At 45.4% G+C, this 22624-nt stretch overlaps 1 protein-coding gene across 5 annotated transcripts in view; it reads left to right on the top strand.

Moving 5' to 3' along the window:
* sv2 (synaptic vesicle glycoprotein 2) overlaps positions 1–22624 on the top strand; it is an 83947-nt gene that overhangs the window by 24143 nt on the left and 37180 nt on the right. For all 5 annotated transcript variants that reach the window (XM_078200188.1, XM_078200185.1, XM_078200187.1 and 2 more), the window contains exons 5-6: positions 1773–1894; positions 12231–12394. In XM_078200188.1, the coding sequence (XP_078056314.1) occupies positions 1773–1894; positions 12231–12394 (286 nt within the window). The remainder of the gene's footprint in view (positions 1–1772; positions 1895–12230; positions 12395–22624) is intronic.

Raw genomic sequence — 22624 nt, 5'->3', positions numbered from 1 at the left:
CACATCTTTGGACTGTGGGAGGAAACCCACGCAGACATGGGGAGAATGTGCAAACTCCACACAGACAGTGACTCGAGCTGGGATTCGAACCCAGGTCCCTGGAGCTGTGAAGCAGCAGTGCTAATCACTGTGCTACCATGCCGCCCCACTCATGAATCGCAAGAGTAGGAATTGCCAAAATTAGTACACAGTGAAAAGTATTGTTTCCTGCGAGCTATATAATCCTGGGATCAGCTCGACATGCTATACAGAGAGCTACGAGCTAGACAAAGCATACCGTTCATAGAGAAGAAAAGGAGTGCAGAATGTAATGTTACAGTCATAGCTAGGGCGTAGAGTAAGATCAACTTAATACGAGATAGGTCCGTTCAAACGTCTGTTGGCAGCAGGGAAGAAACTGTTCTTGAGTCGTGTCCTCAGACTTTTGTATCTTTGTCCCGATGGAAGAAGGTGGAAGAGAGAATGTCCGGGGTGCGTGGGGTCTTTGATTATGCTGGCTGCTTTTCCAAGACAGCTGGAAGTGTAGACAGAGTCTATGGGTGGGAGGCTGGTTTTCGTGATGGACTGAACTTGGATCACGACCCTTTTGGTCGGCAGGCTAGAGGCATGCTGCATGCTTAGAAACATAAAAACATGAGGACAAACCAGGCTATCCAAGTCACACTCAACCCCTCTGAAATATACATGATACCTTAGTTATCCAAGGACTACCTTTCAAAGGTGAAGCATTGTAACATTGTGCAACCAGTTAACTTGACAGAACAAACAGAATACGTTTTTAAACAATTAACTTTAGCATTTGCGTTCTCTCTCTGATCTCTTCTAGTCATGCAGACTCTCCCTTCTACCTATTACAATAAAAATACAAAGGGCTAAACTACATTCCTGTATCAAACCATCATTGCAAGGTTGGCTGGTCTCCATTCAGACAGAGACTAGAGACAGAATCAATCACCCTTTCCCACAAACTATTTAACAATCAAGATCTGTACCAGTGGTGTGTAACGTTCACTCTTCTTCAAATGATAATTATCAGAGTTTTTAACTGATTGCAAGGTCTCGTCCAGTGCTTTGCAAACTTTTTTCCCTCCATGTGACCTTAGTGTGTGTTTGGGGGAGTGCCCTAGGGAGCCTATTAGGACAGAAATCCTTTGTATGCATGTCGAGCTGATCCCAGAATTGTTCCATCTTGAGTCACCACTCCACAATCACCATTGCTCCCACGGAGGAGAGGGTGCTTGTGAGCCCAATTGTTCATCCAGCCTGGGAACACCTATTGTTGACAGACACTCGAGGCGAAGTTCTGTGCCTCTGTCAGGTTCTTTCAACCCACATTTAATGCACATTCAGATCTGTATAGCACTCGATTCATGCCAAGTGCTCTACAGACAATGAAGTACCTTTGAAGCATCGTGGTTTGTTGTAATGCAGGTAACGCATCTGCTGTTTTGTGTACAGCAAGATCCCACAAAAAGCAATGGGCTAAAAGACCAGGTGATGTGTTGTTACTGATGTTGGCTGAGGGTTAGATACTGTCCAGGACACTGAGGTGAACTACTCTGCCCTTCTTCGAAATAATGGCCCGTGATATTTTGCATCCATATGCGAGTCCCTTGTGGAAAAGTCAGCATCTCTTGGATCTAAAATGTTCTTGTATATGGATAGATATAGGAGAGGGAGTTGAGGTGGATGTGTTTGATCTTTGATGGTTGGTCTCAGCATGCTGTCCAGTGATGGGTCCTGTGCTAATCTAACTCTGCTTGTTTCCTCAGTGTCGGCGGTTCCATACCAGTCATATTTTCCTATTTTTCGGAATTTCAACCCCGGAACAAAAGAGGCCGCATGGTCAGTGCTTTGGCCACTTTCTGGATGGCAGGCAACATTTTAGCAGCAGGTGGGTGAAGTTGTGTGTGTGTGTGTGAGAATATGGAGGCTTACACTGCCACTGCCTTACCCTGTGCCCCATCCCGTGTCTGCTGGTTTACCTGGTGCTGATAGTGTTGCTCCCTTGACCCTATTTGATGAAAGAGCTGTTTACTGCCAATTCTGTGCCCCAGTCTGGGTAAAGGATTCCAACTTTGTTATTCATTCATGGAACATGGGTGTCGCTTGTTGGCCAGCATTTATTGCCCATCCCCAGTTGCCCTTGAAACTGAGTGGCTTGCTAGGCCATTTCAGAGGGCAGTTGGGAGTGAGTCTGGAGTCACACGTAGGCCAGACCGGGTAAGGACGGCAGATTTCCTTCCCTAAAGGACATCAGTGAACCAGATGGGTTTTTCTGACAATCGACAATGGTTTCATGGTCATCAGTAGATTCTTAATTCCAGATATTTTTGCTTTATGCTTCGGGTCACTGTCTGTGTGGAGTTTGCACGTTCTCCCCGTGCTTGTGTGGGTTTCCTCTGGGTGCTCTGGTTTCCTCCCACAGGTGCAGGTTAGGCGGATTGGCCATGCTAAATTGCACCTTAGTGACCCAAGTTGTGTAGCCATGATGTGGAGATGCTGGCGTTGGACTGAGGTGGGCACAGTAAAAAGTCTCATAACACCAGACTAAAGTCCAACAGGTTTATTTGGAATCACAAGCTTTCGGAGCACTGCTCACCTGATGAAGGAGCAGCGCTCTGAAAGCTCATGATTCCAAATAAACCTATTGGACTTTAACCCGGTGTTACAAGTATATATGTTAGGGGGTTAGCCATGGTAAATGTGTGGGGTTACAGGGATAGAGTGGAAGTGTGGGCCTGGGTAAGGTGCTCTGTCAGAGGGTCGGTGAAGACTCAATGGACCAAATAGCTGCCTTCTGCACTGTAGGGATTCTATTCTATGAACATCAGTGAATGCATCTCTTTCTGAGATGCCTCCAACCTCAACTTGAAGGTGCAGCATCTGTGATTTTTGCCAGTTCTCTAATGTTTTGTATCCGCAGCAAGAACTGCTATGACGACAATATAATTAGTACGAACCATTGCCTCGACACGTGAAACACCCTTTGGTGCTGTGTGGTAGAGCCTGCCATTTTGCCTACTCTCTCTAATGCCATTTTGCTAACACATTGAAGAGTTTCTTCATCTGCTTGCATCAAGATTAAATTTTGATTCGGCAAAGGTATCCTACATCGTAACAGCAGCATCTTTCATTTGTAATGTGGCAAAACCTCCCACAGACCTGCACTGGGGATCAAATGCAATTCCCTCCCAACACCACTCTGCAGTCACGTAAATCTTTCCTTGCCAATTGAAAAGGTCATTGCTGCTGCTGCTGCTTGTGGGGTTGGAGAAGTAGTTTACCGATATCTGGATATCCGCTCGATATCTGTGAGGATGTGATGGTGGCTAACACACGGGTTAGGTTTCCACAGGGCAGTGGTAACTAAACAGGAGGAGTCACGTTGATACAGTTTGCAAAATGTCCGAGAGTTTGTGCAAGAGGTATAGCTAGTTTGGAACCAAGGGGTAGCACAGTGGTTAGCACTGCTGCCTCACAGCGCCAGGGACCTGGGTTCAATTCCTGATTTGGGTCACTGTGCGGAGTCTGCACATTCTCCCCATGTCTGCATGGGTGGAAACCCAGCTCAGGTTTAACCCCACAGTCTGAAAGACGTGCTGGTTAGGTGCGTTGGCCGTGCTAAATTCTCCCTCAGTGTACCCGAACAGGTGCCAGAGTGTGGCGACGAGGGGATTTTCACAGTAACCTTCATTGCAGTGTTAATGTAAGCCTACTTGTGGCACTAATGAATAAACTTTAAAGTGCTTAGGATCCAGCTATTGAGTGATACTTGGGATGATTTAAAGTCGTGTCCACCATCCATACCAACACCAGGTGCAGTGAGAATGAAGCATGTGTGATGTGCCTGTGCCACATGAAGATTGCGTGACCATCTCAGCACCAATAGGCTCACAACACAGTTACAGAATCATGCACCACAGAAGGAGACCCACCGTACCTCTGCTAGCTCTTTGAAAGAACCATCCAATTAGTCTAATTAACTCCAGCTCTTTATCAGGACCCTATTAATTTTTCCTTTTCGATTGTGTTCTATACTAGTTGGAAAGTTACAGTTGCACCTGCTTCTTTTCAGACACTGGATCCCAGATCATTTTAATTTGTTGAGTTTAAAAAAAAGAAATTCTCATTTCTTCTCCCAAGCTTACATTAATACTGCAATGAAGTTATTGTGAAAATCCCCTAGTCACCACACTGTGACGCCTGTTTGGGTACACTGAGGGAGAATTTAGCATGGCCAATGCACCCTAACCAGCACGTCTTCAGACATTGTCCACCTGGGTGTGTGACTAGGCTCATTCTCAGTTGTTCTCTGGTATTCCACACTGAAACTCCAGCCTGGATTGGCTACTAGACCACAGACCCTAAGGAATACCCTAAGTTAAGACAAATGAGGGGGGGATCTCATAGAAACTTTTCAAATTCTAACAGGACTAGACAGGGTAGATGCAGGGAGGATGTTCCTGATGATGGGTGTGTCCAGAACCAGGGGTCACAGTCTGAGGATTTGGGGTAGTCCATTTAGGACAGAGATGAGACATTTCTTCACCCAAAGAGTGGTGAGCCTGTGGAATTCATTACCACAGGAAGTAATTGATGCCAAAACATTGAATGTATTCAAGAGGCGGCTGGATATAGCACTTGGGATGAATGGGATGAAAGGTTATGGGGAGAAAGCAGGATTAGGCTATTGAGTTGGATGATCAGCCATGATCGTGAAGAATGGCAGAGCAGGCTCAAAGGGCCGAATGGCCTCCTCCTGCTCCTATCTTCTATGTTTCTATGTTTAATTTCCTCCGAGTAAGTGGATAGACATATAATTTGCTGGTGCTTCCTGTCAATGTTAATTTTAAACAAATGTTACTTTATTGCTGGTGCCTGACCTTGTCTAATTTGGATTAATCTTCTCTGTTGATCTAACTTTCCTGTTCCCCTGCTTACCTTGTGCTTTCACAGAGGCTACCTCTATTACCGATGCTGCTGTTTTTCTTCAGCTAAGGCTGGCATTCCCTTCATCCCGTGTTGACACTGAGTCGCCTTGTTTTTCCACTGTCCTTACCCTCCTTTTGAAGGTATGGCTTTCCTTTACCACCTTTATTATATATCTGCACCAGATAGACTCGATTTCAGCTCTCGGTCTTTATCTTTCCGAGTTCTTGTATCACTTTCTACTGCTCCTTGGTTCTGGTCAATTACTTTAATCATAGAATCATAGAATCCTGCAGTGCAGAAGGAGGCTATTCAGCCCATCGAGTCTGCGCCGACCACAATCCCACCCAGTCCCTATCCCCATAACCCAATGCATTTACCCTAGCTAGTCTGGTGTCCATGTGCATAGATCCCTGAAAGTTGGCACCCAGGTTGATAGGGTTGTCACAAAGGCGTACAGTGTGTTAGCTTTTATTGGTAGAGGGATTGAGTTTCGGAGCCATGATGTCATGTTGCAGCTGTACAAAAATCTATTGCGGCCACACTTGGAGTATTGCGTACAGTTCTGGTCGCCGCATTATAGGAAGGATGTGGAAGCATTGGAAGGGGGGAAAAGGAGATTTACCAGTATGTTGCCTGGTATGGTGGGAAGGTCTTATGAGGAAAGGCTGAGGGACTTGAGGCTGTTTTCGTTAGAGAGAAGAAGGTTAAGAGGTGACTTAATAGAGGCATGCAAGATGATCAGAGGATTAGATAGGGTGGATAGTGAGAGCCTTTTTCCTCGGATGGTGATAGCTAGCACGAGGGAACATAGCTTTAAATTGAGGGGTGATAGATATAGGACAGATATCAGAGGCAGGTTCTTTACTCAGAGAGTAGTAAGGGCGTGGAATGTCCTGCCTGCAGCAGTAGTGAACTCGCCAACATTAAGGGCATTTAAAGGGTCATTGGATAAACATATGGATGATATTGGAATAGTGTAGGTTAGATGGGTTTTAGATTGGTTTCACAGGTCGGCGCAACCCTGAGGGCCGAAGGGCCTGTACTGCGCTGTAATGTTCTATAGTCCCTAATTAGACCTTTTATGGTCTGTTTTTAATAGTCTGTAGCTACAACTAATTGTTAGAATTCAAACGTTCTCCCAGGGACTTTATTCTCACTTTATTTACGAGGCCCATTTCCACAGGCCAGCATCTATTGAGGCATTGTGTGCAAAGTGATTGAGATCGCACTCCTGTTCATTGTCCGTTCTTGTAGTATACCCAGAATGGGATGACCACTTCATGTGGCTGACTTTTCTGAGAGATGAGAGAATGTCAGGCCGACAGGTCTAGGATCCCAGGCAAAAATGCACCATCTAATTTATTACGCAAAGTAAAGTTATGCAGAGTAAAAATAAATTGAACTAAAGAACAATACAGTGGTTTCACTAATTCATGAAATGTAAATCCTGAGCACAGAATAGCAATGTATTAAAAACATTTTTTAAGCCCTTTAATTTAGTTCACTAGTTTGATGTGGATCACACCTTGGCCTCCAAGTGATTGCGATCCATCTTTGTAGAGATGTGGGAATAAGGTCGAAACAAATGAACTGAGGAAAGATTGCTCCAGTTATACCTGGTCCAAGCAATTTTCAATCCAAACTGACAGTAGGAACATTCCTTGAAGTAAACCCCAAATCCTTTCTAAATAGGGTGATCTCTCTCAACCTTTCCGCATAGGTCAGACTTTCATCTGTTTCTGTAGCTAATTATTCCTGCAACAGGGTTGCTAGTCTGTCATTAGGGGCTTAGAGCTCGAGGGGTATTACACCACACCAAGTATAGCCACATTTCTCTTTGTCTCTCTCTCTCTCTCTCTTGCTGGAAAGTGCATGCACGTGTGCTCATGCACACACACATGCACGCACACGCATGAACACGCACACAAACACACACAGGCAAATTAGCATGGTTAATCCACCTAACCTGCACATCTTTGGACTGTGGGAAGAAACCGGAGCACCCGCAGGAAACCCGTACAGACACTTGCAAACTTCACACAGACAGTGACCCGAGGCTGGAATCGAACCCGGGTCCCTGGAGCTGTGAGGCAGCAGTGCTGACCACTGTGCCACCCACACAGGGTGGTGGACATTAATTATTTCTCTGACCTGAGAAGTTAAGAAGTGGGAAGCAGTACATGTTTCTGTCTTCAGGGATTTGTTTACTAGTTTAGACCTGATGCAGAGCCCCCTGCTGTCTCGCTCTGCAGTCTATGGAAGTTGCCCCCAATTAGCTCGTGTGCCCACATTGTATACTTTATCTGTAACCTTTCTGCAGAAAGATCATAGATAGCCTTGGTTTAAAAATTAAAATCTGTATATCACCCAACCAAAACCTCTTACTGGAAGATATAATACTGAAACACTTTATCTTGACATTGGCGATAACTTGTGTTTCCTGTAACTACTATGGTCACTGCTGATTGAAGTTTTCTCCTCATTCATTTAAGCTCTGCACCTACTGTATCTAATTCAAGGATAAAATGATGACTACCTAAGTCTCTTACTCTTGATGCTTTCTGAGAACTTAGACCTGTTGATTTCCTTGATTTCCTCGTCTTTTAAACCCAATTGTTAATTACAAATTCAAATAGTAAATACATAGGAAAGAGGAACAGGTGTAGACCATATGCTGTAATGTCCCAACTATGGGACGGCACTGTGGTTAGCACTGTTGCCAGGGACCCGGGTTCGATTCCTGGCTTGGGTCCACTGTCTGTGTGGAGTTTGCACTTTCTCCCTGTGTCTGCGTGGGTTTCCTCCGGGTGCACCGGTTTCCTCCCACAGTCTGAAAGACATGCTGGTTAGATGCATCGACCTGTTCGGGTGCCGGAGTGTGGCGACTAGGGGAATTTCACAGTAACTTCACTGCAGTGTTAATGTAAGCCTTACTTGTGACTAATAAATAAACTTTACTGTGTTAGGGGTTGTGGGTTTTAAACAAAAGAAAAAAGACGTGGCTTGCACGTGTAGGTTCAAACTAACAACAATAAATCTATTCTAGGAGTTGTGGCCTGTGAGGCAGCAGTGCCAATCACTGTGCCACCATGCCCCCCCTCATCCCGTGCCCCTTGTTCTCAGTTCCCCAGCAACAATCACTCTGTGTCCTCCACTAACAAGCCCATTCAGAATGGAATCACTCTCAGAGAGTAGGTGCAGACTCAATGGGCTGAACGGCCTCTTCTGCACTGTAGTGGTTCTATGATTTCCTTTAATTCACTCCTTTGAACTTGATTATTGCCGCTTTGTAATATAGAAGGAGCATTTAGAAATTCTTGTTGAAGATTGTTCCTCTTCTTTGCATTTTTGGTTAAGTTTGTAACTTTTAAAAGGTATATTCTTTATAAATCTTACCTAGAGCAGAAAAAAGTGCAAAAATCCATTCTGCTCATCCACCGTCTTTAAGGTTTCCCCATTATCATTTTCCATCGAATCAGATGGGAATATGATTTAGTTTGAATTGTCTACTTTCATTACAGGAATACATGGCATGTTGCATTTTTCAATTTCTTGGCTTTGCTTTGTAGAAGTCTGCATGGATCTGTGAATTCTACTCTGAGCAGCCTGTCTCCCTTTGTGCCGTGATATAATTATCTTTTACCAAGGTTGCTTCAAGGTGGGTGTGAAGAAGTGCTTTCAAATCTCTTCCCTGGGCTCACCAACACTCATGGTAGCACAGCCCATGTGGAGAGCAGTTTAAATTAGATTGTCAGTCAGTCACCAAGTCTGGAGAGGCTTGAGATAAAACTCACAAATCCTTCGAAGTCGCTCTTGAACAAACCTGGTGGGGACTAACTGCATGGTGGAGATGCGTTCACTTTCAAAAAATACACAGTGGGGAAACCAAACTAAATTTGAATGGGGGAGGAACTTTACTGTGGAAGTTTAGTGATAGTAATAGAAGTGCTAGGCCAAACTATATTCCTCGTCAACCTTTTGATGAGAATTCGGAATGAGTCCAGTGACTCTGAACGAACAGTTCACCAAGTGATACCCCGTAGCCTGTACATTAGAATCATAGAATCCCTGCAGCGCAGAAGGAATCCATTTGGCCCATCGAGCCTGCACCAACAGCACCCCAGATCCTGTATTCCCGTAACCCCATGTATTTACCCCCACTAATCCCCTGACACTAAAGGGCAATTTTAGCATGGTCAATCCACCCAACCTGCACACCTTTGGACTGTGGGAGGAAACCCATGCAGACCCGGGGAGAATGTGCAAACTCCACGCAGACAGTCCCGCGGCCGGAATTGAACCCGGGTCCCTGGCGCTGAGAGGCAGTAGTGCTAACCGCTGTGCCACCCCTTTCAGATAACTTTTCTTTCTTTTCAGATAATCATTCTGTTCCCTCTTGAATGCCTCGGTTGGCCCTGCCTCCACCACACTTGCAGTGCATTGCAGAACTTAATCATTCACTTTCCGCATGTCTCCATTGCTTCTTTTGCCAATTATCTGCAATTTGTGCCCCCTGGTGGTTCTTGAACCTTTTACCAATGGGAACAATTTCTGCCTCTACTCTGTCCAGGCCCCTCATGATTTTGAACACCTCTATCCAATCTCCTCTCAACCTTCTCTCCTCCAAGAAAAATAGACCCAACTTCTCTAATCTGTCCACGTAACTGAAGTTCCTTATCCCTGGGGATATTCGCATGAATCTTTTTTACGCACTCTCTTTCATGTCCTTCCTAAAGTGCGGTGCCTAAAACTGGGTACAATACTCCAGCTGAGACCAAACCACTCTTTTATACAAGTTTAACACAACTTATTTGCTTTTGCAATCTATGTCCTTATTAAAAAAAAAAAAGAAGTCTCACAACACCAGGTTAAAGTCCAACAGGTTTATTTGGTAGCAAATACCATCCTTATTAAAAAAAAACAGGATGCCAAATGCTTTATTAACAGTGTCCTCAACCTATCCTACATCTTCAGTGATTTATGCGCATATACACCCAGGACCCTCTGCCCCTGCATCCACTTCAGAGTTGTACCCTTCGTTTTATATTATCTTTCCATGTTCTTCTCACAAAAGTGAATCATAGAATCTCTACAATGCAGAACGAGGCCATTTGGCCCATCGAGCCCTGCACCGACGGCAATCCAACCAGGCCTTAAAACTGTAACTCCACGTATTTACCCTGCTAGTCCTCCTGACATCAATAGTCAATTTAGCCAATCCTCCTAAGCCACACATCTTTGGAGTGTGGGAGGAAACTAGAACACCCGGAGGAAACCCACGCAGACACGGGGAGGATGTGCCAACTCCACACAGACAGTGACCCAAGGCCAGAATTGAACCTGGGCCCCTGGTGCTGGGGCAGCAGTGCTAACCACTGTGTCACCGTGCCGCCCATTTCACACTTCTCTGCAATAAATTTCATCCATTCCACCAACCTGCCTGTCCTTTTGAAGTTCTGCAGTCTAGTCACCCCTAATTCCGCCTGCCACCCCTCCTAAGGGGTTGCACCAATATTAGTGACAGCACCTGAAAGTCCTAAACTGATGAACAGTGTTACGCAGGCACAGGGTGATTTCTCAATATATGTGGTAGAGGTATGCTGCTTAGACATTGCCTCCAGTTTTTCCACAGTGAACAAGTACCCACTGATTAATTCAAAATGGCTCATTACTCTGATGGTGCCTACAACTTGTATAAATGTTGTGTCTTCAATGTTGTGAAGCATCCCAAGGCACTTCACACGAGCGTTATCGAGCAATATTTGACACTGAGTCACATAAGGAGATACTGGAGGCAGCTAGCAGCTTGATCAAAGAAGTACGGTTTTAACCTATATCTTAAAGGAGGAGAGAGTGATAAAGAGACAGAGAGGAACTTGTAGAGCTCGGGGCCCAGGTGGCTGAAGGCGCGACCACCAACGATGCACAGATGTGAATTGTGCATGCACCAGTGGGCAGAACTGGAGGAATACAGAAATCTGAGTTGTAGAGCCAGGGAAGATTAGAAAGATGGGGAGGTTTTTAAAGTTTTAAAAATTGTTAAAGTTTATTTATTGGTGTCGCAAGTAGGCTTACATTAACACTGCAATGGAATTACTATGAAAATCCCCTAGTTGCCACACTCCGGCGCCTGTTCGGATACACTGAGGGAGAATTTAGCATGGCCAATGCACCTCATAGAATTATAGAATCCTACAGTGCAGAAGGAGGCCATTCGGCCCATCAGGTGTGCACTGGCCACAATCCCACCCTGGCCCTATCCCTCTCACCCCATGCATTTACCCTAGCTAGTCCCCCTGACACTAAGGGGCAATTTAACATGGCCAATCCACCCAACTAGCACATCTTTCGGACTGTGGGTTTCCTCCGGGTGCTCCGGTTTCCTCCCACGCAGACACAGGGAGAATGCAGACTCCGCACAGACAGTGACCCAAGCCGGGAATTGAACCCGGGTCACTGGCTCTGAGAGGCAGCAGTGCTAACCACTGCTGCCGGGGTGGAGCTGTGGAGAGCTTTGACAATGATAACTTTAAATTTGGCACGGCTCCATGTGAAAGAAGGAGATGGTTCACCAGGTTTAACTTGTTAAGTGTTGAATTTTGTATGTTGACATAGGATCACAATGTGAAGTATTGTTGATCATTTAACATAAGTTATCATTTAAAACTGAACCACAATATTAAGGGGAGGGAGAAGGGAAGTTATTCCAAACAGGGGAGAGTTGGTAGAAAGCAGAGTTCCATAAATCTGAACAGATTAATTCTGTTTTATAGAAGAGCAAATTGCTTTCCTTCTGATTTCAATGGAAAATTTCATTTATAATCTAAAAAATTCAAAATACAATTCGCTTTTGTTGGGAATGATTTTAGCTCCCCTCTGTGGAAACTGCACTTAAGTGGAACCTAATAGTACGTCTCAAATTGGGTGGCACAGTGACGCAGTAGTTAGCAGTGCTGCCTTACAGCACCAGGGGACTCGGGTTCAATTCCGACCTCGGGTAACTGTGTGGAGTCTGCACGTTCTCCCCGTGTCTGCGTGCGTTTCCTCCGGGTGCCCCGGTTTCCTCCCACAGTCCAAAGATGTGCAGGTTAGGTTTATTGGCCATGCTAAATTGACCCTAGTGTCAGGGAATTGGCAGGGTAAAGGGTTGCAAAGATGGAGCCTGGTTGGGATTGTTGTTGTTGTGGGTCTGATGGGCCGAATGGCCTCAATCTGTGCTGTAGGATTCTATTCTATGATTCTGCCTTCCAGCCCTGCCTAACCGTGACTTACCTTTGTTCTATCTTTGTTCTCAGGCCTAGCTTGGCTGGTTATCCCCAGCACATCACTGAATTTCCAACTGGGTTCTATGCACTTTCAGAGCTGGAGGCTCTTTGTGATGCTCTGCTCAGTACCCAGCCTGTCCTCTGCACTCATCTATGCTTTGGGAATGCCCGAGAGCCCCAAGTATCTGATGGAGGTAAGAATGTGTCACCTTCAAACCGTGTGTAACCAAAATGGGGTGGTGTTTTTTCACTTTATGTATCTGTGCGTGTTTAAAACTCTTAAGTGTAAGATTCCCATATATTTTCCTTTCAGCGTGGCTTTTGATCACCTTTTTATGTCCAAGTGTTAACATTAAAGCTTGTATAAGGTTTTATAGAGTCAGAGGTTTACAGCATGGAAACAGGCCCTTCGGCCCAACTTGTCCATGCTGCCCTTTTTTTAAACCCCGAAGCTAATCCCAATTGCCTGCATTTGGCCCATATCCCTCTACCCATCTTAGCCATGTAACTGTCTAAATACTTTTTAAAAGACAAAATTGTACCCACCTCTACTACTACCTCTGGCAGCTTGTTCCAGACACTCACCACCCTCTGTGTGAAAAAATTGCCCCTCTGGACACTTTTGTATCTCTCCCCTCTCACCTTAAACCTATGCCCTCTAGTTTTAGACTCTCCTACCTTTGGGAAAAGATATTGACTATGTAGCTGATCTGTGCCCCTCATTATTTTATAGACCTCCATAAGGTCACCCCTCAGCCTCCTACGCTCCAGAGAAAGAAGTCCAGTCTATCCAGCCTGTTCCTATAACTCAAACCATCAAGTCCCGGTAGCATCCTAGTAAATCTTTTCTGCACTCTTTCTACTTTAATAATATCCTTTCTATAATAGGGTGACCAGAACTGTACACAGTATTCCAAGTGTGGCCTTACCAATGTCTTGTACAACTTCAACAAGACGTCCCAACTCCTGTATTCTTACAGGAGTTGGGATGGAAATGAAAATCCTTTGTCAGCTGTAATGCTCTGGTCACAGGCTCTGGTCAGTAGGTGATGCTGTGGAGAGTTTCTGTATTCTATCTCCCCACTCTTGTATAAAACAAAGGTAGCTCATTGACTCACCATGGCAACGCCAGAGCATTTGGGCCTAATTTTCAATAGTTAAGATAAGCCTGTGTTAAAAATAGCTGTTGACTGTTCGGTCCAATTCATTCTTCCGACCGATTGTCTGGACGTGGGTGATACTGAGATGGTCTATTGCCCACCCTTGGATGCAGTGAGAAGGTGGGGGCTTTTCCATACAATCCCTACAGTGCAGAAGGAGGCCATTCAGCCTATTGAGTCTGCACCGACTTTTCGACAGAGCATCTTACCAGGCCCACTCCCTGCCCTATCCCCGTAAGCTCGCACATTTGCCATGGCCAATCCACCTAACCTACACACCTTTGTGACACTGAGGGACAATTTAGCTTGGCCAATCCACCCTTCTGCACATCTTTGGACTGTGGGAGGAAACCGGAGCACCCGGAGGAAACCCACGCAGACACGGGGCGAACGTGCAAACTTCACACGGACAGTCACCCGAGGCCAGAATTGAACCCGGGTCCCTGGCGCTGTGAGGCAGCAGTGCTAACCACTGTGCCACCGTTTTCCTTCAGTTGCTGTGGTGAAGCTGGCCCCATGCTGATGTTGGATCATGCACTCACTCACTGATGAACCTCATTAAATATTAGGAAGACTGAAGTCCAAGTTAATGCAACAGGGAATTCATTGCTTTCTTTTGTTATGAACAGAATAAATTTATTCTGTGTGTCTGAGTTTAATATGCATTCATGCTGCACAGAAGGCGGCCATTCGTCCCATTGGACCTGTGCTGTGTCTTTGAAAGACTTATCCAGTTACCCTCACACCCTGCCCCTTTTTCCCATAGATTTGTGAATTTCCTCTTATCAATTATACATTTAATTCTCTTGAAAGTTACAATTAGATTAGCTTCCATCAATGTTTCAGACACTCCATACAGATTTTGACAAATTGGGTAAAGAGAAAATCTCATCTCCCTTCTGAATTCTTTTGCCCATTATCTGATTGTGTTCTCTGATTGCCAGTATCCTGTCAGTGGAAACAGTTCCGCCCTGTCTACTCCTCAAAATCTCTCGTGATTTTGAACGCCCCTAAATAATTGCTCCTTACCTGAAAAGAAGCAGCATTCTGACCTCTAAACCTCTCCACGACTGAAGTCCTTTATCCCTGGTGTTGTTAGAGTGGATCTACTTTGCGCGCTCTTCCAAGACCTTGACAACCTTTGTAAAGTGTGGAATGCGGAATTAGACACAAGCCTCGTGTTGAGGGCTAATCAGTAATTCACCTTCTGGCACGGTGGCACAGTGGTTAGCATTGCTGCCTCACAGCATCAGGGACCTGGGTTCAATTCCGGTCTTGGTCACTGCCTGTATGGAGTCTGCACCTTCTCCCCGTGTCTGCGTGGGTTTCCTCCGGGTGCTCCGGTATCCTCCCACAGTCCAAAGATGTGTGGGTTAGGTTGATTGGCCAAGCTGAGTTGACCCTAGTGTCAGGGGATTAGCAGGGTAAATATGAGAGGTTGCGGGCATTGGGCCTGGGAGGGCTTGTGGTCGGTGCAGACTCGATGGGCCTCCTTCTGTACTGTAGGCATTCTATGATTCTTTTGTACTTTCTCTCTGCAAAGCCAAGGATTCCTGGATTTTTTTGTTTAAACTACCATATCAATTTCTCCTGCCAGTTTCAAAGATTTGTAGGTGAACCCCCCAGAACTCTGTTCCCACACCCATTGTAAAATTGTCCTATTTATACATAGTGCAGTAATGAATTTCCACCAAAGAATGAAGGGGCACAGGGCAGCCTATCTGTTAATCTCCACTGCCTTGTCTCTTAATGTTCAGTGCCTGTGGAGAAGGACTTTATCTGCTTGCACTTGCTGCCCATAATAGGCAATCTGTGAACCAATCTGTAGCTCTTTCTTTCTGTTTGTCTCCCTTTACTCATTGCCATTATTCTGTTGTATTCAGCGTCTTGATTTGCAGTTGGTTTTTGTTTTCAGTTTATTACTCCTGCCAAGAAGGCCTCTGAGAATCGATTACTTTTCTTCTGTTTTTGTACAAGATACAGTACTACAGATTTTGGCACCTGCCTCCCAATTCCCGACTCCTCTCTCCCTAACTGCCAAAGACCCTGCTTTATAGTAGGTTGCCATATCGGTTGTCCTCGAGTAGTTCCTTGCGTGATGATATTGTGTCTTTAAGAAATGCATTCATATCATGGTTCTTCATAGAATGATAGAACCCTACAGTGTAGAAGGAGGCTATTTGGCCCATCAAGTCTGCATTGACCACAATCCCACCCAGGCCCTATCCCCATACATTTACCATAGCTTAATCACCCTGACACGAAGGGGCAATTGAGCCTGGCCAATCCACCTAACCTGCGCATCTTGGGACTGTGGAGGGAAACCGGAGCACCCGGAGGAAACCTACGCACACACGGGGAGAACGTGCAGACTCCACACAGACAGTGACCCAAGCTGGGAATTGAACCGGGTCCCTGGTGCTGTGAGACAGCAGTGTCGTCCCATACTCCTCTTGTGAGGGGTATGTTTAAAATTCAGCTCTGTTTACATGGTGCTGATTTGTCTGCAAACCAGGCAACACATGCTGAGAAGTTTAAGTTTATTTATTAGTGTCATAAATAGGCTTGCATTAACACTGCAATGAAGTTCATAGAATCCATACAGTATAGAAGGAGGCCATTTGGCCCATCAAGTCTGTACCGACCACAATCCCACCCAGATCCTATTCCCACAACCCCACACATTTACCTGCTAATCCCCCTGACACTAGGGTCAATTGTTTTGTTTTAGCATGGCCAATCAGTCTAACTACACGTCTTTTGGGCTGTGGGAGGAAACCAGAGCACTCAGAGGAAACCCATGCAGACATGGGGAGAACATGCAGACTCCGCACAGACAATGACCCAAGCCGGGAAGTGAACCCAGGTCCCTGGTGCTGTGAGGCAGCAGTGCTAACCACTGAACCACAGGTTAATGATTGATTTTAGCTAGGGGTGTGTCTGTTTTAATCTGAGCTGAGTTTATTTGCTGTTTCCCGCTGGGATTTCGGTGTAGGGTTTTGATTGGGTTCATTGACAGTCATGTGCTTTAAGGGACGAGCTAAGCTTGCACGGAAAAGCAGGTACTTACTGCCAGGTCCTGAAAGAAACAAGAGGTCGCGCGCTTGAGAGATTCCCAGTCTTAACAATGTTATTGGAGAAAGTTCTAGATTTTAAAATTTATTCACAGGACCTGGGCATTGCTGCATGATTGGTATTTATTGTTCATCTGTACTTGCCCCTAAGATACAACCAGAGTGTGTTGCTAGGCAATGAAGAGTCCACCATTTTGTTTAGGCTCTGGAATCAAGTATAGGCCCGATTGGGAAGGATAGAAAATTCCCTGCCCTGAAGGACATTGGTGAACCAGATGAAATTTTACAACAATCCAGTAGTTTATGGCCAATGTTATTTGAATTTCAGGTTTATTTAACTTAATTGAATTTGAATTTCCCAGCAGTCATGATGGGATTCAAATTCAGGTGTCTGAATTACTAGTCCAGTATCATTGCCACTATCATGTCCTAATTTCCTGCTATCATCCCTGCACATTTAAGCTTGAATTTTAAGATTAAACTCCCTGTTTTCGAATCCCCCATTAGGGAAACTCATTAGGAAACTCAAATTGACTTCTTTAATCATCTTAAAACACCTCATCCCTATCCCTAATCTTCAAAGTAAAACATGGGGTAGCGAAGAATGTTAGTATTTAAAAAAAGTTCTGTGCACGTTCTCTCAGAGACCATAGAAATCTCTTCTATACAGGAACGTAGAATGTAAAACTCATTTGAAGGAAGTGTGATGGGTACTAAACACGGGGAAAGTGAATCAGAAGCTGAATCATGTGGGCACTCCAAGAATCTGGAGTAAAAGTGAATTGATTTCAGATTGTTCCAAAGTGGAACAATGTATGGTGTGAAAAGTAGGAATTTTGGGGGGTGGGTAGGAGTGAGAGGAAAAAGAGCAAAACCTGGAATCCATGAGTATAGTAACTCCAGCAAGTAATAATCATGTTCTCATTTCCTACTATTTTCCTGTGGTCAAGGTGAAGGGGGTTGGCACCGAAAAACTGGCACCAAAGACTTTCAGTTAAAATAGAACACAGTAGTATGTACAGGAAAGCGACCGTGCCTCTATCCCAACAACACAAGTGCACCCCGGCACCAGTGTGGCGTTTTACCCATCCTGTGGCCTCCCAATGAAGCAGTTGCTGAATTAAGGGCCGTTCTGTGATGTACACCTATCCTTACTAGGAGCTCAAACAGAGGTTTGGCAAATTCATCTTGTTGTAAATGTAGGTCCTTTATAATCATTGAATGGTGAAGATTTTCTCCCTCTCTCTTCCCTGGCCTGCATTCTCTCGCTCACGCTATATGCGGAAAACCAACATTCATATACAAGCTACCAGCCTGCTCCTCATGCACTGTTCTCTGTGAATACAACTGCCAACCCCCGCTGGCCTAGTTCTGCCCTTGCTAATTTTAACCCTTGATCCGCCATAATATATTCCGTTGTCCACGTATATGCAATCTAGTCTTTCCATTGTTGGATAAAACTTGATCTAATCGCATCTGTGTCTACCACGTGTATACAATCCCAACTCTCCGAACCTATCTGGGTAAGTAAGGTGTTAAGCCAGCAATTGACATTGGGTTCCCCATGCTGCAGCTTTTATAAAAGGTCAGTCTCCTCATAACGGGACCAAACGTGACACCTTATCCTCATCAAAGGCTCACAATGGGTTTATGACAGACCCGTGCCATAAGACATGGGAGCAGAATTAGGCCACTTGGCCCATCGGGTCTGCTCCGCCATTCAATCATGGCTGATACTTTTCTCATCCCCAGTCTCCTGCCTTTTCCCCATAACCCCTGATCCCCTTATTAATCGAGAACCTATCTATCTCTGTCTTAAAGACACCCAATGACCTGGCCCCTACAACCTTCTGCGGCAAAGAGTTCCACAGGTTCACCACTCTCTGGCTGAAGAAATTCCTCCTCATCTCTGTTTTAAAGGATCGTCCCTTTAGCCTGAGGTTGTGCCCTCTGGTTCTAGTTTTTCCTACTAGTGGAAACATCCTCTCCATGTCCACTCTGCCCAGGCCTCGCAGTATCCTGTAAGTTTTAATTAGATCCCCCCATATCCTTCTAAACTCCAACAAGTACAGACCCAGAGTCCTCAACCGTTCCTCATACGACAAACTCTTCATTCCAGGGATCATTCTTGTGAACCTCCTCTGGACCCTTTCCAAGGCCAGCACATCCTTCCTTAGATACGGGGCCCAAAACTGCTCACAATACTCCAAATGGGGTCTGACCAGACCCTTATACAGCCTCAGAAGTACATCCCTTCTCTTGTATTCTAGCCCTTTCGACATGAATGCTAACATTACATTTGCCTTCCTAACTGCTGACTGAACCTGCACATTAACCTTGAGAATCTAGAACAATGACTCCCAAGTCCCTTTGTGTTTCTGATTTCCCAAGCATTTTTCCATTTAGAAAATAGCCTATGCCTCCATTCCTCCTTCCAAACCTCATACTTTTCCACATGTATTCTATCTGCCACTTCTTTGCCCACTCTCCTAACCTGTCCAAGTCCTTCTGCAGCCCCCTGCTTCCTCAATACTACCTGTCCCTTGACATATCTTTGTATCATCTGCAAACTTAGCAACAGTGCCTTCAGTTCCTTCCTCCAAATCATTGATGTATATTGTGAAAAGTTGTGGTCCCAGCACTGATCCCTGAGGCACACCACTAGTCGCTGGCTGCCATCCTGAAAAGGACCCCCTTCTCCCTACTCTCTGCCTTCTGCCAGTCAGCCAGTCCTTTATCCATGCCAGCATCTTACCTAAACACCATGGGCTCTTAACTTATTTAACAATCTCCTATGCAGCACCTTGTCAAAAACCTTCTGGAAATCTAAATAAGTCACGTCCACTGGTTCTCCTTTATCTAACTTCCTTGTTACCTCCTCAAAGAACTCTTAACAGATTTGTCAGATGTGACCTCCCCTTGACAAAGCCGTGCTGACTCAGTCCTACTTTATCATGCACTTCAAACACTACGTTGTTTGGCAGTAAATCTTTCCTAAGTAGGTTGTAAAAGGTGGGGCCTTGCCATGACTCCTATTGCACATGTTCCAGGGAACTCAAAGGCCATCACCACTCCCAAATTTTGGAAGAAATTACAGTGGAACCCCGATTTTACGCGCCCTGATTTAGTGCGAAATCGGATATGACACGATCGCGCGACGGACCCTTTTTTTTGCTATTTCCGGTTTAGTGATTTAACGCGACCCCGATAACATTTGCGATAACGTTTTATGGACCCCAACCATCGCGTCAAAACGGGGCTGCATTGTACCATTGGCTTATTTTCAAGAACCAATCGAATGGGGAAAGTATTGAAGTTAACATGGCCGCCATGTCAATCCATGACCCACTTTGCATCAGCAAGTAGCAAGGGGCTGTGGATGAGCGGGCTGTCCAGCCCAACCCCCAGGAAGAATGCCCTCTGAGTGACTGACTACCCCCAACCACCTCAGGAGGAATGCTCTTTGAATGACAAACTTCCCCCAACCCCCCCAGGAGGAATGCCCTTTGAATGAGTAACTGCCCCCAACCACCCCAGGAGGACTGCCCCCTGAATGAGTAACTGCCCCCAACCACCCCAGGAGGACTGCCTTCTGAATGAGGAGCCGCACCAAGAGTTAACTTGGTTTTGAAGTGCTTACCACACTAAATGAAATTAGACCACTGCCAAGGGTCAGGAGGATAGCAAAGATATCTTGTGAAAAATATACTCTTAAGTGTTTTCACTTCCTGTCGAGACTGAAATGCTGAATGGTTAAATGGGCAAGGATTTGCAAATTGCCCACTGTTTTTTAAAAAAGTAATTGATGGAAATCCTGATTTCAAGCACAAATTTCTTGGCCAGGACCCGTTTGCTCATTCACTTCCCTACTGCGGGAATTTGCATTGGTGCAAATTGATATTCCTTGCGTTTTATGTATTCCGTCCAGCTAGAGAGGTGACGGCTGCTGATATTTCTGGGCGTGTAGTCTGTGAGTGGGATGGCAGCGGCGTGGCAGTCAGCAGGACTTTTTCAAGGTGCCTTCGCTGTCTAGTCTGTATGTAAATCTAGCAGCAATTCATCTTCAACGCTCAGCTATTTAAACCAGTCAGCAGATGGTGCTGATCCAGAGCTCCAGCCTCTGCCTCTTTGGCACAACTAAGCAGCAATAAATAGCAACTGATACTCCATGCATTTTATGTTATAATGGGCCAATAGGACCGCCATTATTGGGGCACGGCTAGAGGAAAATCAGGAAACACTTATTCTTAAGAGTCACAGAGGTTTACAGCGTCTACCTTATCTATGCCCCTCATTATTTCATAGATCTCTATAAGATCACCCCTAAGTCTCCTACACTCCAGGGAAAAAGAATTCCCGGTCTATCCAGCCTCTCCTTATAACTCAAACCATCAAGTAGCATCCTAGTAAATCTTTTCTGCACTCTTTCTAGTTTAATAATATCCTTTCTATAATGTGACCAGAACTGGTACACAATATTCCAAATGTGGCCTTGCCAATGTCTTGTACAACTTCAACAAGATGTCCCAACTCCTGTATTCATTGCTCTGACCAATGAAACCAAGCATGCCGAATGGCTTCTTCACCACTCTGTCTACCTGTGACTGCACTTTCAAGGGGCTATGAACCTGTACCCCTAGATCTCTTTTTTTATTTAACTCTCCCAACACATTACCATTAACTGAGTAAGTCCTGCCCTGGTTCGATCTACCAAGATGCATCACCTCGCATTTATCTAAATTAAACTCCATCTGCCATTCATCGGCCCACTGGCCCAACTGATCAAGATCCCATTGCCCTAGCTAACCTTCTTAACACTCAAAAGTTTATAAATCTCCCTAAAAGGCTGTTGGGCAACAATTGGATCAAATTGGTAAATGGATTTGAGGAGCAAGGTCGGCTGTGACACATTGGGATGGCAGCAGCACAAGCTTTGAGGGGCTGAATGGCCCTGGGCAGTTCTTGTTCCCCCAGCTCTCTCACCAGTGAGCCAGATTAAGGTGCGAGAATGTTCACCAAGCGATTGCGCGGGCGATATACCAGAGAGCCCCAGGCAACCTCTGGCCACCAAAACCGCTAATAAGCAAGAGCGAGTTCTGTGGAACGGCAAAATTGGGTAGCGGCGCGCAGCTTGCCTGACCTTTGTCCCAGATTGGATTTTAAATCTTGCATTGAATGATTTAAAGAGCAGCAGGAGGTTTTTTCACTTCATTCATAGGAGGTGAGCATTGCTGGCCAGCTAGCATTTGTTGCCCATCCCTTATTACCCTTGCGGAGGTGGTAGTGAGCCACCGCCTTGAACCGCTGCAGCCCATCTAGGGTAGGTACATCCACAGTGCTGTTACTGAGGGAGTTCCAGGATTTTGGCCAAGCTACAGTGGAGGAACTCGTGCTCTTCCCTATTCCCCAATTGGCCAATGTTTAAAAGCAGAGTGTATTTTGATTTCTCTCCTAAATGCTCAAGCTCCAATTATAATGTTTGCTTCCCTGTTCTTATTCCCGTCCCACACCCCCCATGCAAAACAGTTTCCCGGCATTTACTCATTAGTTTCATAGAACCCCTACAGTGCAGGAGGAGGCCATTCGGCCCATCAGATCTGCACTGATCCTCCGAAAGAGCACTGTAGGCCCACTCCCCCGCGCTATGATGATGATGATCTATCCCTGTAACCCTCCACATTTACCATGGCCAATCCACCTAACCTACAAATCTTTGGACGCCAAGAAGCAATTTAGCTTGGCCAATCAGACTAACCTGCACATCTTTGGACTGAGAGGGGAAACCGGAGCACCTGGAGGAAACCCATGCAGACACGGGGAGAATGTGCACACTCCACACTGACAGTGACTCAAGCCGGGAATCGAATCCAGGCCCCTGGCATGGTGGCACAACCAACATCACTAATAACAGGGCATCTGGTCATCGCCTCTTTGCTGCTTGTAGGAACATGCTGTGTGAAAATTGGCTATTGCATTTCCTACCTTAAAACAGTAACGACTCTCAAAAATAATTCATCGGCTGTTCATCAAAGACAAGTGGAGGTAGTGCATTTTGGTTGGGAGAATAGGGAGGTCATGTATTACTTGGAAAGTGCAAGTTTTGGCAGGGTAGAGCAACAGAAGCACCTCTGAGTACAAACACATCAATCACTGCAAGTTGCACAGCAGGTTAGCAAAGGCCTAAGGAGAT

Source organism: Mustelus asterias, chromosome 29 (genome assembly GCF_964213995.1).
Source record: "Mustelus asterias chromosome 29, sMusAst1.hap1.1, whole genome shotgun sequence".
NCBI classification, from domain to species: Eukaryota; Metazoa; Chordata; class Chondrichthyes; order Carcharhiniformes; family Triakidae; genus Mustelus; species Mustelus asterias.
Note: the sequence above shows the minus strand (reverse complement) of the source record. Positions and strands in the feature narration are given on the sequence as shown.